This window comes from Sapajus apella, unplaced genomic scaffold, assembly GCF_009761245.1.
Source record: "Sapajus apella isolate SASKATOON/1434 unplaced genomic scaffold, GSC_monkey_1.0 scaffold62, whole genome shotgun sequence".
Classification (NCBI taxonomy): Eukaryota; Metazoa; Chordata; class Mammalia; order Primates; family Cebidae; genus Sapajus; species Sapajus apella.
The window spans coordinates 15,588,159-15,603,504 of NW_022437002.1; the positions used below are offsets into that span (position 1 = coordinate 15,588,159).

The 15,346-nt window shown below is 53.7% G+C and overlaps 1 protein-coding gene across 19 annotated transcripts in view; it reads left to right on the plus strand.

The window, feature by feature from the left end:
* PTPRF (protein tyrosine phosphatase receptor type F) overlaps positions 1-15,346 on the plus strand; it is a 91,674-nt gene that overhangs the window by 11,094 nt on the left and 65,234 nt on the right. For all 19 annotated transcript variants that reach the window (XM_032247241.1, XM_032247247.1, XM_032247245.1 and 16 more), the window contains 3 exons: positions 3,412-3,547; positions 12,101-12,246; positions 12,397-12,538. In XM_032247241.1, coding sequence (XP_032103132.1) covers positions 3,457-3,547; positions 12,101-12,246; positions 12,397-12,538 — 379 coding nt within the window. In that variant the 5' untranslated portion in view covers positions 3,412-3,456. Of the gene's footprint in view, positions 1-3,411; positions 3,548-12,100; positions 12,247-12,396; positions 12,539-15,346 lie in introns of those variants that run through there.

A 15,346-nucleotide genomic window follows, 5' to 3' on the forward strand; every position in this document is an offset into this window, starting at 1 on the left:
CGAGGTTGAGCGCCCAAGTGCTCCAGCCTTGTTTTTATCTTGGTTGGTGAAAGCCCAGGTTCACCCAGCCATGCTGTGAAGTGGGTGCTCTGCTGTGAACGCCGTTGGCATGGATTCACAAGGTGCTAAACCTTGCAACTGCAGCCAGGCTAACAGCAGCCCTGTTCCTCTCCCACCTTCTCCCCACTGGTGACTCTGGGACTCTGGGGACCGGTGTAGGGATAAGGTCTAGACTTGAGGGCAGGCCTTGGGAGCCAGGGCTGCTCTGCTCTGATGAGTGAGGTCCTGGAGCTGGGAGTGGCCTGAACTGCCTGACACCAGGGTAGGCTCTATGCCCGGAGTCTCGGGGGTGGGGGGAGAGGCAGCTTGCTCTTGCCAGGAGCTGGCGAGGGAGAGGCCCTGGCTCGTCCCACTGTGTGGTTGCCAGAGTATTTGCCTGAGAATGTGTTTGTGTATGTCCCTTGTGTTTCCCCATCTCCCTGGACATCTGTGTCCTGTGTCCATCATGGACCACTGGTAGAAGCTCTCTGTCATGCTTTCTGGATCTGAACAGTGTCCTGAGCACCACAACTCAGATACACGGGTTTGCTGGAGGCCCCCGGTTGGGGGTAGGGTTACCTGAGGACCAAGTTCTCTAACACCCATTGCCAGACTCTCATCCAAGCCTGTACCACATGGATGTCTATTCTGGGAGTTATACCCCTATGATGGCTATACTGGGGGCTCTGCCCCCATCATGATGTCTGTAGCAGCAAGTTACACCTCTGTGATAATGTACAGGGAGGTACACCCCTGTAACGTCCTTCTCAGGCAGCTACACTCCATGATGTCGGTGCCCTCTGTGTACACCACGTGATGTCTAGACCACACGGCTACCTCTCCATGATGCCTGCACCTGGGAGTTACATTGCTATGATTACTGTACCAAGGCGGCTGCAGGGGATTAAGCCTTTGTTCATTGTATTGGGGAGCTGTATCCTGTGATGACTGTGCTGTGCATTTTATTTTCATAGCAGGGAAATATGGTTGTGCTGGGGCCCTGTGTCCCTATGAAGCCTGCCTTAGGGCGGGGGGTATGTGCTTGGAATGCTTGTTCCTGGGAGTTAGCTTCTGTGACCATTATATTGTTATACCTCATGATGCTGGTATGAGGCCACTGTACCCTGTCCTTTGTTGTAATACTATTGTATTATATAAACTCAGGTGTCTCAATCAGGGGCTACAGGATGGTCCATCAGGGGACAATACCCCCATGATGACCTGGCCTGGCATGGGATACCAGATGTGCTCACAGGCCCTGGGAGGAAGAGCCACCCATAGGCCACCACCTGATGTCCGCTGGGAAGGTGCTTTATTGTTGGCTGCATGTGGCACCATAGCGCAAGCCCAGACGGGGCCTTAGTGATGTGTGACCTCCATCCCAACATGGCCTTGCAGGAGTCATGTGGTCTTAGCCACCTCAGTTCTGGGATCATGGAGCAGAACCCCCCAGCTTGGTGTAAATGGGGCTGGACACCTCTCATGCCCCTTCAACGTTCTTACTTTGGTGTTCAGCTCCTGACTCAGATTTTTGGTGAGATCCTGGGATAGGGGACAAGTCCCCTGCCTTTCCCTTTGTGTTTGGCCCCATCCCACTTTGAAGTCCTACCTGCTCTGTCCAACACCTTTGCTCACTTGATGCCCTCTGACCTCATGACCTTTGATTATCTCAGTTGAGATAAGGGTTCAAATTTCAGAAAGGACCAGAGCCACCTTTGAGCTCTGCTCTTCCTGTTCACCTACCCGGTCACCTTGCAAATTCTCTTACCATTGCAGGTCAGCGGGGACCTGGGTCTGATCACAGCTCCCCCACCAAAGTCCATAGGTGTCACTGCGGGGCCCCAAGGCATGCTTACCATCATGTACTTCCTGTTGTTCTCTGTTGTGTCTTCAGAGCATTCGTGAGGGATTGACCACGTCTCACCCCTCTGCCCAGAGCATGATGTGAGCAGAACTTGTGGGCACTTCCATACATCCTCTGGTGCCCCAGGTGAGGGGGCTGGGGAGTGATAGCAGCGTATCTCCCATGTACAGCGTAGCCACGCTAGAGGCTTCACCCAGGTGCCTGCAGACACTCCATGCCAGGAGCCTTGGGAGTAAAGGCCTAGAAGCAATCAGCCAGTCCCAGACGCCACTCAGTCTTCCCTGTGCATAGCTTCCTGCCTCAAATATCGGTCCTTGAGGTTCACATTCCATCCTCCCTATACTTGTTCAGCTCTGGGCTTCTGGGGCAAGGGCAGAAGTGTGAGGTTTGAATTCTAGGGTCCAGCACCCCCATTCCTGCCACCAGGCCTCCCTGTGGTTTCTCTGTAAAGTGGGAAGGTGCCATGGGAATTGGGTAGGACGAGGGTGGCCAGGCAGGGCAGCAGCAGCTTGTCAGGAGCACGTCCTGGCAAGCTCTGACGGGTTGTGGCTTTGGCTGGACGCCTCTGATACCTGGAGCTCGTCTTCTGCTAACAAGCCTGTGTTCTGAGGCCTGTGCTTAGTGTGCTTGTAGAGTCTGACCTCCCACCTTCTCCCTCGTGCTGGGGAGAGGAGGGGCAACAGGCTTCTTTCAGGGAGACCCCAGAGTTGGGTCTGCTTAGCCCCTCACTGCTCCCTGTCTCTGTCTTTTTTTTTTTTTTTTTTTAATGTAATGTTTATTTATTTATTTATTTTGAGACGGAGTTTCACTCTTGTTACCCAGGCTGGAGTGCAATGGCGCGATCTCGGCTCACCGCAACCTCCGCCTCCTGGGTTCAGGCAATTCTCCTGCCTCAGCCTCCTGAGTAGATGGGATTACAAGCAAGCGCCACCATGCCCTGCTGATTTTTTGTATTTTTTAGTAGAGACGGGGTTTCACCATGTTGACCAGGATAGTCTCGATCTCTTGACCTCGTGATCCACCCGCCTCGGCCTCCCAAAGTGCTGGGATTACAGGCTTGAGCCACCGCGCCCAGCTCTGTCTCTGTCTTGTCTCTCTGTCCTCTGTCCCACTTAAGTGTCTCTCTGACCCTGTTTCCGTGTCCTCTTATGGAGCTGAGTTGGAGCTCAAGGTCTGGAATGGAGCACACTATACATCCTCTGGTCTCAGCTGCTCCGTGTGTCCCCTACTCAGGTTTAGAGAATGGCCTGAAGGCCTCCTGCACTCTTTCTGCCTCCAGTGTGACTGTTGGGCTGTCCTTATGGGTGTTGGGAAATCAGTGAGGAACTTAGGTGGCCACTGGGGTCAGAAGGTCTAGGTGGTCATTGCACAGTCCAAGTGGGGGGGTTGTGTTGAACTAGGCTCTGGATAGTCAGTGAGGATGAGTGGGGGTCAGGAAGCAGCAGGGGTGGGCATTAGGGACACTGGTGACTACTAGCTAACTGGCTCTGCCCTTCTCTCCATTACAGGTTGATTGTCCTGGGCTGTGGCTGGCTGTGGAGCTAGAGCCCTGGATGGCCCCCGAGCCAGCCCCAGGGAGGACGATGGTACCCCTTGTACCTGCACTGGTGATGCTTGGTTTGGTAGCAGGCGCCCATGGTGACAGTAAGTCTGACCCCTCAAGGTGCAGATCTCCCAGCTTGAAAGGTGGCATCCTTCCCAGCAGCACTCCGGGATGGGGACAGACCAGCTACTGGGAGAGACAGAATGGCCGGAAACCCTTTAGACCTTCTGACCTAGAGAGCCCCACTGCTTGGAGAGTCTCTTTCTAAGGAATATCTGGGTACTTAAGAGCATCTTTAGGCAACAGAGCGGAGCAGTCGAATTGTGACCCTGTCTTTTGGGGCTGGGGTGAGACCTATTCTGGATTCATGTGGTCACTGTGTGATTGATGTGCCCGTGTGTATGCTGTGTCCAATGTTGCAGATCTGTGCTGAAGGCACAGTGTGAGCTACAGCCAGAGGGCGGCATGGCAATGGGGGGGAGGCACACAGGGCATGCATGCAGTTGTGTGTCCAGGATGCCAGGTGTGTCCATAGATCCAGGGAGGGTCAAAAGCAGGAACCACCAATAGGTCTTCCCCTAGGCTGGACCCTCAGGATCCAAGCGTGGGTATCTGAGCCCCTCCTTCTCCTTTCATGGGGACCTTCTAGGCAAAGGAGCATCCCCCCAACCCCAGCTCCTCAGCCCTAGAAATGGGGAGAAGATTGTGTTTGGCCGGCAGGAAGCTGAGCAATGCCCCTCTGTGTGTATTTGTGTTGGAGTGGGGTGGAATTGTCCCCATCCAGATCCAACTCTGAACTTTGGTCCCTTTCCTGCTGCCCTTCCCCCTGCCTGGCACTCTGAGACTGGCCTCAGCCCGCCCCATCACCATGGTTACCACTGCTTGGTTACTGGTGGGAGGCGGGGCACAGGGCAGATTTAGCCAATCTGCAGGCTGAGGAGGAGGGGCGAGGTCTGAGCCAAGGTCCCTGGGGGAAGGGGCTGTTCCTGGCCTGTCCAGAACCCAGGGGTGATCCAGGGCCAACCCCGGGGTCAGTCCATGGGTCAGCAGGCCATAGAGCTTCCCAACTTGCCTCTGTATCTGTGGGCACAGATCTCTTCCCTTGCCCCACCAGGGCTCTTTTTCCTAATGGCTCAATGGCTCATTAATTATTCAGAGTGGGGTGATTCTGGAGTGGGGTGGGACTGGCGTGGCCCCTCCCTTTGTCCTCAGGTGCTGGGTCCTAGGTGGAGCTAGAAGGGAAAGGAGAAGGGTCATGGGAGCACCAGGTGCCAAAGAGAGGGCTGGGCAGGTGACAGCAAGGAAGAAGACCAGTGGGGAATCACATGGGGAAGTGGGGCAGGGGATCTCCAGGCCTGGCTGGAGCCTGCATGGGCAGGTTGGAGTAGAAAGCCCTGTCAAGTGTGACCCAGGTAGTTGGCAGGAAGGTGAAGGCTTGTCCAGGTGTGGTCAGTAGCTCTTGGACATAAGTACTGTCCTTGCCCTCCACCCCCACCCCGGACACTCTCAGGGCCTTCAGACAGGAGCTCCAGGGTGGGAGGAGGATGGTCCAGCTGGGCTTCAACAGATAACACTTCCTCGGAGAAGAGCTGTCCTTTTCCTTCTGCCTCAGACCCAACACACCCCAGCCTATACCCCTCACTCTCATCCCCCAGCCTGCCGTCTTCCCGTGTTCCTCCCATGAAAGGCTTTACCACCCACCCGGTCACCCAAGTCAGAACCTGGGCCTCCTCCAGCCTCCTCCCTCCTTCATATCCCACATCGAATCCATCACCAAGTTCCGTTGCTTCTACCTTCTGAATATCTTTGGAATGCATCCACTTCTCTCTGCCGCCTTCATCCAAGCCACCCTCAGCTCTTGCTTGGGCTTTTGCACGCAACAGCCTCCTGACAGTTACCCTGCCTCCAATCTTTTCCTTCCTAATCCATTCTGCATTCCAAAGGAAGAGTCATGTCACAAGGTGAAAACATCATCATGTTACTCCTCAGTTTAGAATGCTTCATTCCCTCTGGCCCCCAGGGTCTAACCCTCCTCTAGGCTCTGCATTATCAAGCCTCTGTCAACCTCATCCCTGGCTGTCCCTGCCCCCCACACACCCGCCATGCTGACTTCTCTCAGTGGTTCACCAATTCTCGGTAGGAATTGGTAGGGGCAAGGCAGAACAGTTTTTAAAGCAAAGTCAAGAACCTCCATGCTGGCTTCTTAGGAACCAAAGCCCAAAGACCAGATCTTGAAGGTAGAAAGCAGCTGAAGAAGCTGAAATCCTGCCTCATCCAGGTGGGGATTCGGGGGACTCAGTCTTTCTCCCAGGCAGAGAGCCATGGGACAGAGCCTGGGCTGGGGGTCATGGTGACTGAGCCCCAGGAGCCAGGGTCTATCCCCCGGGCCTGTCTTACACTGCACATACTTTTGGATCTGTCCCTGCACTGTGGCCAAGCTCGGGCTGAGCTTGGGTGACTTCTAGTCAGGGCCAAGCGGCCATACATGGACAGGGCAGCTGCGGACCGTACGGTAGGCACCCCAGAGAATTGACTGCTGGGGCAGTGAAGCACGGAGAGGACAAATGTGTTTCAATAGGCCTCTTAACAAGACAAATGAATGGGGGCCCTGGCCTCTGAGGGAAGTGGAGAGAAGGGGGTGGAGAAGCAGCTGCCAAGAGTTAGTCCAGAGGCCCCAGCAGCAGTGCCACGGCAGCTCCAGTAGAGATCTGGGCATGCACTGGGGCTGGATCTCCCACAGCGCAGCTTCCCCAGCTGGGGCTTCGTGGCTTCTCAGGAGGGGAGGTTGTGGGGCCAGAGGTGTCCTGAGCCAGGGCAGAGGTGTTTGCTGATCTCAAGTGCGTGTTGGGTGCCTGCCTTCAGAGAGGACCTGCAGTGTGGAGGCACAGGGTTGTGAGCACTGATCATAGGGTATGCTGGGTGGGTGGCACTGACACAGGCCATGGCGGAAGCATCTTAAGAGGGGAGTTGGGAGGCTCCCTGGAGGATGAGTGGACCTTTGCTGATGGGGGGGATATTGCCTAATGAGGTGGGGTTGGGAGGAAGAAGCAGGAATGTGCCTGGTCTTCTCTATGGACTTAATGGGAGACCCACGGTGAGAACCTGATAGCATGGGACAGAGGTGGGGTCCCAGGACCAGGTGGGAGTGAGACCCTGGTTTTGGCCCAGTTACCCAGAATCCTAGGAGCCCAGAGCAGTATGCCCGCTGGCTGGAGGCTAGGTAGTTAGAGGTGGGCAGAGGTCTGAGGAGCTGGGCGTGTATCTGTTGTGTCATTTCCCTCCTCCCCAGAGCCTTTGGAGCACATGGGAGCTACTTGGTGCTCTCCCCTTCCTTCTATGGGGGGGGGCCTATCTAGACTCTGCTCCCTGTGGGACTTCCAGCAGATTCCGTTGCTTTCTCTCTCCAGGACTATTTTCCTATTGCACAGTGGGGATAAGCACTCCTACTTGGAAAGGTTAGTTGAGGTCACATGGACCAGGAGCCTGGAACCTAGTGTGTGCTCCCCTTATCTGAGGCCATGACCTGGGGCTCTCACTCTGTCCCTGGGAACCAGGCCTGTCTCTGAGTGGGCTCCAGGCAGCACCAGGAGCAGTTACAGGAGCTCACTGACTCCCAGCTCGTTAAGCTGCTCAGAGCCGGGAGATCTGCCTCTCCAGAAGCTTCCTGACCTGCCCTCACCAGCCCTCACTGCCCTGTGTCTGCCCTCTGCCTCCGTGTTCTCTTTGTGTACATGTGTATGTATACTCCACGGGAAAGCCACAGAATATCAGTCAGTCTCTCCACAGAAGAGCCTTGGCAGTGGCCCAGTTTGACTGTCCCTGGGGCTGGACCCCTACAGCCTCCCTAGGAGGTGTGTAGTCCCCTCCTTCAGCCAGTTCCACTTACTTCTTTCTTAGGCCACTTTCTCCTACCTTACATGGGCTTGGTGGCCCAAGAATGTTGCTGGGCATACCAGTGGGAGCTGTGTTCAAAGGGCTGTGTGGCCCATGACCACCGTGTGTGTCAAGAAGGGGGCATGCTCTCGTGGGGTGTCGGGCCAGTTGGCAGTGGGTAACTGGCAGAAAGTCCCTCCTGGTGTGCTCTAGGGACACCCTGTTGACCCCATCTCAGAAGTTGTGTTCATTCCCTTACTGAACACCCAGTGTGAGTCAGGCACTGGGCTCAGTAGTCAAAGTGGCTTGGGACCTGACACTGGGATGTGATCAGTGCTGGGATGGGAAGCCCCAGCACCTCCAGTCATGAGACACAGAGCAGGCTCCCACAGCAGCTTGGTGCGGTGGTACATTAGAGAGGGGCTGGGGTAGGCACGCACAAAAGCAGGGAGGAGCCTGTGGGCCTGCGCAGTCAGGGTGGCCTGGGTGGTGGGTCCAAGCTGTGTGCTCTGCACAGTGCCGGGCCTATACTATAGTAGGTGCTCAAAAAATACTTGTTGAAAGAGTAAAGCCGGGTGTGGTGGCTCACACCTGTAATCCCAGCACTTTGGAAGGCCAAGGCTCGTGGATCACTTGAGCTCAGGAGTTTGAGACCAGCCTGGGCAACATGGTGAAACCCTGTCTCTACCAAAAATACAAAAAATTAGCCAGGCATGGTGGTGAGCGCCTGTGATACCAGCCACTCGAGAGGCTGAGGTGGGAGGATTGCTTGAGAGGAGATGGAGGCAGAGTTTACAGTGAGCCAAGATCATGCCACTGCACTCCAACCTGGGTGGCAAACTGAGACCCCCTCTCAAAAAAAAAAAAAAAAAAAAGACTAAAGAACAGTGAGCCTGAGAGCTTAGGAGGAGCACATTTCCGAGGGGAGCGTAGAGAGGAGCATCAGGCCTGTTGGTAGCTGAGGAGAGGTGCGGTCAGATCCGTACTCCCCAAAGATCCTCTGCTGAACAAAAGGGGCAACGCCTCGTCTCTGGGGCTGTGTCCTGTGGATAGAGGTGGATTGGAGGGAAGCTGCGGGCGAGGCCTGGTTGAGGGGCGGGGGCCGCCTTCCCGGCCCCCTAGGCTGCACTGGGCCAGCCTGGCGAGTCTGTCGGGTGGGCGGGCAGGTTACGGGCTCCCCTCCAACCTCCAAGGGAGGGGAGTTGTTCAGCCTCCTCGATAGCCCCAGGCGTTGGGCAGAGCCCAGCCTCCCACGGCTCTCGGGCCCTCCCCCTTCCTGGCCGCCGGTGACCCACACCTGGCTCTCCTCCCCAGCGTCTCCTCTGGTTTCTTTGTGTAGAGTGGAGGCCCCGCCCCGCCCCGCCTCCAGGCGCACTCGCCCGGCCATTCTGGTTCAGCAGGTTCCAGCCTCCCGGTTTCTGCCACTGCACGTCCCGGCAGGAGCTGGAGGGGCACGTTCTCTCCGTGGTTTCTCTCACCTGGTGTAGCAGGGGCCGAAGTCCTCTTCCTCCTCAGCTCCGCTGTTCGGTCTTTCTTTAAATCTGCACCCCTGGGTGCCAGAAACTGGGTCAGACACTGGGACAGGAAACCAGACAAGCATGGTATCTGCCCTGCCCAGGTTATGTTCTAGGAGGGGAAGCAGCCATTAATCAACCAAAAATGTGCAAAAAGTAATAACCTCACACGTGTACATAATAAACCGTGAGTGAAAGTTATAAAAGCTCAGCTGGTACCTAACAAGCTAGGAGCAGTGCTGTGGGAGGCAAAGGAGTTACCGGGGAGTTTCAAACCAGGAACTGAGCTGATGAGCTGGGGGTAGGGGGACTCGAGGAGGTTTTCCGAGGCAGTAATATTTAAATGGTGAGCAGAAGGGTAAATGGGAGTTAAGAGGGTTTGGTGGAGGTTGGCAGAAGCAGCAGCTTATGCAAAGGCCCTGTGGCTGCAGGGAACACTGCATTGCTGCTTGAGAGGAGCCAAAGCTGGGGCTCTGGGGAGAGCAGCTGGATCAGACCCGGTGGCTTTGTCTACAGTAATAGGTATTCAGTCTTGTTTTGAGAGTGACTTGGGAGGCTTTTGGAGGGTTTTGATGAGGGCAGGGTGTCGAGGGAGTCTGTCACCTTACTCTGGACGATGAGTAGAGAACAGATGGGAGGCATGGTGCAAGCCTGGAGGCAGGGGATCCTGCATTGGGCCAGTGGGGTGCCCATCAATGGAAGGTAGCATCTGGACTAGGGTGTGGCAGCGAAGATGGAGAACCCTGAGCTGCTCTGTGGAGGGCTTCAAGTCAGCAGGGGGAGAGGGGCAGGAGACATCCCCCAGTGGGGCCTGAGTGGGAGAGTCATGTCTGAGAGGCCAACTTTGCAGACAGCCTGGAGCCTCCCGACTACAGGAGGGCACTCCGGAAGGGCAAGGCACGCTGGGGGGTTCTGGCCTTTCTGTGGTGTCCCCTTGTCTTTCTGGCCCCCACAGCCTCCCTGAGCTGGCTGCCTGAGCCTTTACCTAGGCACTCTAAGAGCATAATCAGTCAGTCCCAAGGCCTCCCCCCAGGGAAGGCCGGAGGTGAGCTTAGGAGTTAGACACCTGGATCAAACCCTGGCTCCACTCCCACATCACTCTGATTTGTCAGTCATTTCACCCTCTGAGCCTCTATTTCCCCATCTCTTAAATGGGGATAATAATACCACCTACCTCATTGGAATTGTTTTTTTTTTTTTTTTTGAGATAGAGTTTCACTCTTGTTACCCAGGCTGGAGTGCAATGGCACGATCTCAGCTCACCGCAACCTCCGCCTCCTGGGTTCAGGCAATTCTCCTGCCTCAGCCTCCTGAGTAGCTGGGATTACAGGCACACGCCACCATGCCCAGCTAATTTTTTGTAGTTTTAGTAGAGCCGGGGTTTCACTGTGTTGACCAGGATAGTCTCGATCCCTTGACCTCGTGATCCACCCGCCTCGGCCTCCCAAAGTACTGGGATTACAGGCGTGAGCCACCACGCCCAGCCTGGAATTGTTTTTAGGACTGATAATACTTCCCTCAGGGAAGGCCCACCATGTGGAGCAGTTTACAGACATCTCATTCCATCTGTGACGGAATCCTGGGTCACTGTGTTGCAGACGGGAAAACAGAGGCCCAGAGATGATGACTGACTTGCATAATAATTACATAAAACCCCCAGAGCCCCTGGAATTCTCAAAAGTTCCTTCCCTGCTGGTACCTGCAGCTGCCACTCCCTACCCTGCTCCCCTACACCCTCTTCTCCTGGGAGACTCTGCCCCATCTTACATCCCTTCTCAGCTGGATCAGCACCTTCTCCCTCTCTGCTAGCTCCCATCAGTATTTAAACATTGCCTTTCATATCTGTCTTCAAGAAAAAAAGAAACAAAAATTCACAAACCTCCCTCCCCCCTTATCCTTTCCAGCCGCCTGCTGTAAGTCACCTGTACTCTCCTGTCTCTCATCACCTCCCAGTCATTCTTAGGCCTTCTTTGGTCTGGCTTTGGCCCCCACCACTCCACTGACTCTGACCTTGACAAGGTCCCCGACAATCTTGTGTGATCTGTTTTGTACCAGGTGTTTTGCAGTCACACATGCCTGAATTCAAACGTCCCAGATGTGTCCCCCCCTGGTATGTGACCTTGGACAAGTGACTTGACCCCTCTGAGCCTGTAAACTGGGGATAATAGCAATAAAAGACTAAAGATAGAGCCTGGTGCAGAGGGAGTGCTTGGCAAAGGATTGTCATCATTGCACACGTTTCTGTGCCAGGGACCAGGCTGGGCCTGGGCTCCTGGGCACCGAACAGGTGGTCTGAAAGGTCATTTCTCATGGCACTACTGGCCTCTTTGGAGCTGTTCATTGGCCTGATTAATAGGAAATGGATCAGCTGTCAGGATTAAGGAGCTATTGCTACAAGATTGTAGCAAGTGGGTCGGGTTTCTCTGGGTTCATGACTCTAGGTGGTGAAATTCTTAGGGATAGAGGGTGCGAGTTGTCCCTGGTATGTGTACCAAGGGGATGAGGGTGCGGCAGTGCTGTGTCTGAGCCTCCACCTTTCTTTTCCTCCCTCTGCCTCCCTGTGGACACCTTGGGGAAACCGTCAGAAAGCAATAACCAAGTCAGTGGAGGAGGGGTGGGAGGGGCAGATTTACAGGAAAGTGTTCACCTGGGAAGACATCCAGAGATACTTAGGAGCTGGACTGTCTAGGCCTTTGGGACTGCTGCTGGTATGTGGGGGCCGGGAGAGAGGGAGGAGTCACGGTTCCTGGCTGGAGCCCCGGGGTGGATGACGGTGCCATCACTGAGATGGAGAGCAGGGGGAGGGACAGCTCTCAGAGAGAGCTGGAGCTCTTCCCAGCAGCTCTCCAGGACGCCTTTTTCCTGGAGCTTGGAATTGATGGGGGGGTGGGCAACAGAAGGGTGCAGTGGTCACAGTGCTCTCTAGCTCCCTCTCTGTTCAGAGGGAGCTAGAGAGGTTTTTGTGTTAAAACAAAACACCTGGGTTGAGATCTGAGCGCTGCCACTTACTTACCAGCTGTGTCATATTGGACAAATCCCTTAACCTCTCTGGGTCTCTAGAAACAAATACAGTTATAGCACCTGCCTCATATGCTTAAAAGAGTTAAGAAATGTGAAACTCTCCGAACAGTGCCTGGCACACACTAAGTGCTACATAAAGGTTAGGTGTCATTGTTTTCTTTGTAGGTTTTTCTGCCCCCATGACTGTCACCTACCTCATTGGCCGCTCCTGTAGTGATTGTGCTGTGGCATCTCCATCTCTTCCAGGCAAACCTGTCTTCATTAGAGTCCCTGAGGACCAGACTGGGCTGTCAGGAGGGGTAGCCTCCTTCGTGTGCCAAGCCACAGGGGAACCCAAGCCACGCATCACATGGATGAAGAAGGGGAAGAAAGTCAGCTCCCAGCGCTTTGAGGTACGTCCATAATGGAAAAGGGTAGGCAGAGCTCAGGGTCTGCCCACTCTGAGGTCTGGTCCCCCATCCTCTCCTTTCAGTCTCCCTCCCCCTGGGCCTTTGGGTCCTGTGTCCTGAGTGGGCTGTGACCCCATGTCTGTCCTCTGACAGGTAATTGAGTTTGACGATGGGGCAGGGTCAGTGCTGCGAATCCAGCCATTGCGGGTGCAGCGAGATGAAGCCATCTATGAGTGCACAGCCACCAACAGCCTGGGTGAGATCAACACTAGTGCCAAGCTCTCAGTGCTCGAAGGTACGTGCTAGGGAGACATGTGGCACAGTGGGCTGCTGGGCTGAGGTGTGGGAAGAGCCAGCCAGCCCTGATCCTGCCCTGGACCCATGCGTCTTTGATAGAAGGGGACTGGCCACCTTGGGGTTGGCAAAAGTCAGTGGTAGACAGGGATAGTCGTTGGATCTGGTCCGAATTGTGTGGCTTATGCTGAGGCCAGCTGTGTGAGGCATGGTGCCTTTGTATTATACTGCTAAGCCGGCTCTTCACTTGGGTGGGGTCTAGGGTCTGACTGGAGGTGTGGAGCTGCAGTTGTGTATCCCTTGTGTTACATGGCTGTGGCTGTGGCAGTGGACCTGATTTCCATTTGGAGCCTGGCCATAGGTGTCAGGTATGTTCCTTGTTGCCCGTGTGAGCTGAGGGCTGGGGCTCTCTGTGTCTGTGGATTTTAGTGTCTTCTCTCACTTGGTGGCTTCTCCATTCATTCACAAACACTACCTGGACCACCTTGAAGTCCTCTGAGCACTGAGGAGGAGGGAGCTGTGTCTAAGCCAAGTCTTGAGGACAGGTAGGAGTTGGGGGTGGCAGTTGGCAGCTAGGCAGGTGCCTAGGCCCAGAAACAAGAGAGAATGGAACTTTCAGAGAACTCTGAGTAGTTCAGTTTGGGTTTTCTGGAGGGCAGAGGGGGAGCTAGAGAGCACAGGAAGAAGGGGAAAGCAATTCAGCATGAGTCTGGAGAGGTTGGAGGCCAGATTACACAGGATCTGGCTGAGAAATGAACACTGTACTGGGGACATAGGAAGCCACAAACAGGGCAGGGGTGACATGATCAGACCCCAGCCGCAACAAATTCATCAGTCTGAATGTGTCTGTATTTTCTAAATATAGCATCAATTGTTGCTTTCCTTTTTTTGAGGAGTGGGAGTGGTTGGAGGGGACAAAGTCTTGCTCTTGTTGCCCAGGCTGGAGTGCAATGGCTTGATCTCGGTTCACTGCAGCCTTTACCTTCCAGGTTCAAGCAATTCTCCTGCCCCAGCCTCCGGAGTAGCTGGGACTACAGGCGAGTGACACCATGCCTGGCTAATTTTGTATTTTTAGTGGAAATGGGGTTTCACCATGTTGGTCAGGCTGGTCTTGAACTCCTGACCTCAGGTGATCCGCCTGCCTCAGCCTCCCAAAGTGGTAGGATTAAAGGCGTGAGCCACTGTGCCTGGCTGATTGTTGCTTTCTTTTAAATGTGATGTCAATACCTGTTCCTTTTTGAAAAATGGAAAAGTATAGAATAGCGCAGAAGAAAATATTAAAATGCCTCATTACCCTACCTCTACTAATAACATTTGGTTATTTTCTTGTGGCCCATTTTCTGTGCATGCATATATGCATATGTGAACAGAAATGGGATCACATACTGTTCAATGATTTGTAGACTGACTTTTAAATAAAACATAGGGCTAACATCTACCTTACCATTAAATATTCTTCCGTATCATTATTCGCTTTTATTTTTTTGAGACAGAGTCTGGCTCTGTCACCCAGGCTGGAGTGCAGTGGCGTGATCTCAGCTCACTGCAACCTCCACCTTCTGGGTTCAAGCAGTTCTCCTGCCTCAGCCTTCCGCGTAGCTGGGACTACAGGTGCATGCCGCTACACCTGGCTAATTTTCATATTTTTAGTAGAAATGGGGTTTCACCATATTGGCCAGACAGATCTCGAACTTCTGACCTCAGGTGATCTGCCCGCCTCAACCTCCCAAAATGTTGGGATTACGGGCGTGAGCCACCGAACCAGCCTGTATCATTATTCTTAATGGCTATGGGTAAGCTGTCTCATGGAAGTACCCTAATTTATTCAGCCACTCCCTTATTGTTGGACACATATGTTCCCAGTTTTTTGCTTCTATAAATAAAGTGCCATACACGTCTCTGCAGATGGATGTGTTCACCTTCCTGATTATTTCCTTATTCTAGATTCATGGAATTAAATTGCTGAGTCAAAGGGCACATGCATTTTTAAGCCTTTCAGTGTTTCCAGAAGATTGTGTCAGTTCATTCTCCTGCCAAGCAGGGCAGAAGAGGGCCTCTTTCCTGCACATCATTTTATCATTTTTAAAAATCTTGTTTTTTTTTCGTTTTGTTTGAGACGGAGTCTTACTCTGTCACCAGGCTGGAGTGCAATGGCACAATCTTGGCTCACTGCAACTTCCACCTCCTGGGTTCAAGCAATTCTCCTGCCTCAGCCTCCTGAGTAGCTGAGACTACAGGAGCGCACCACCACACCCAGCTAATTTTTGTACTTTTAGTAGAGATGGGGTTTTACCATGTTGGCCAGGATGGTCTCCATCTCTTGACCTCATGATCCGCCCACCTCACTCAACCTTCCAAAGTGCTGGGATTATAGGGATGAGCCACTGCGCCTGGCCAAAGAAAATCATTTTTGCCAAATTAATAGGCAAAAAATGGCATCTCAATTTAATTTGCATTTCTTTGATTACAAGAACAGCTGAACGTCTTTCCACATTGGCCATTTTTAGTCCGTGGCTTTATCTGTTCATACACGCATCTCCATTCGGTTACTCTTTTGCATCTGTCTCTCGTATGAGTCCATGGGTTCTACAAGTTTAGAGGGGCCGTGGAGGACAGTGGTTAAGACTCTGGACCACTCACTTCCCATGTGACCTTGGGCCAGTAACTATGCCTTTGAGCCTCATTTGCTCTATCTGTAAATGGATGTCATGCCTACCACCCAAGCTGATTTGGAAGGTTGAATGTTATGTATGAAGCTCTTCCCAGGAGTGTGAATGGTGGTTGCTGTGGGGCTGGAAGCTGTACATCT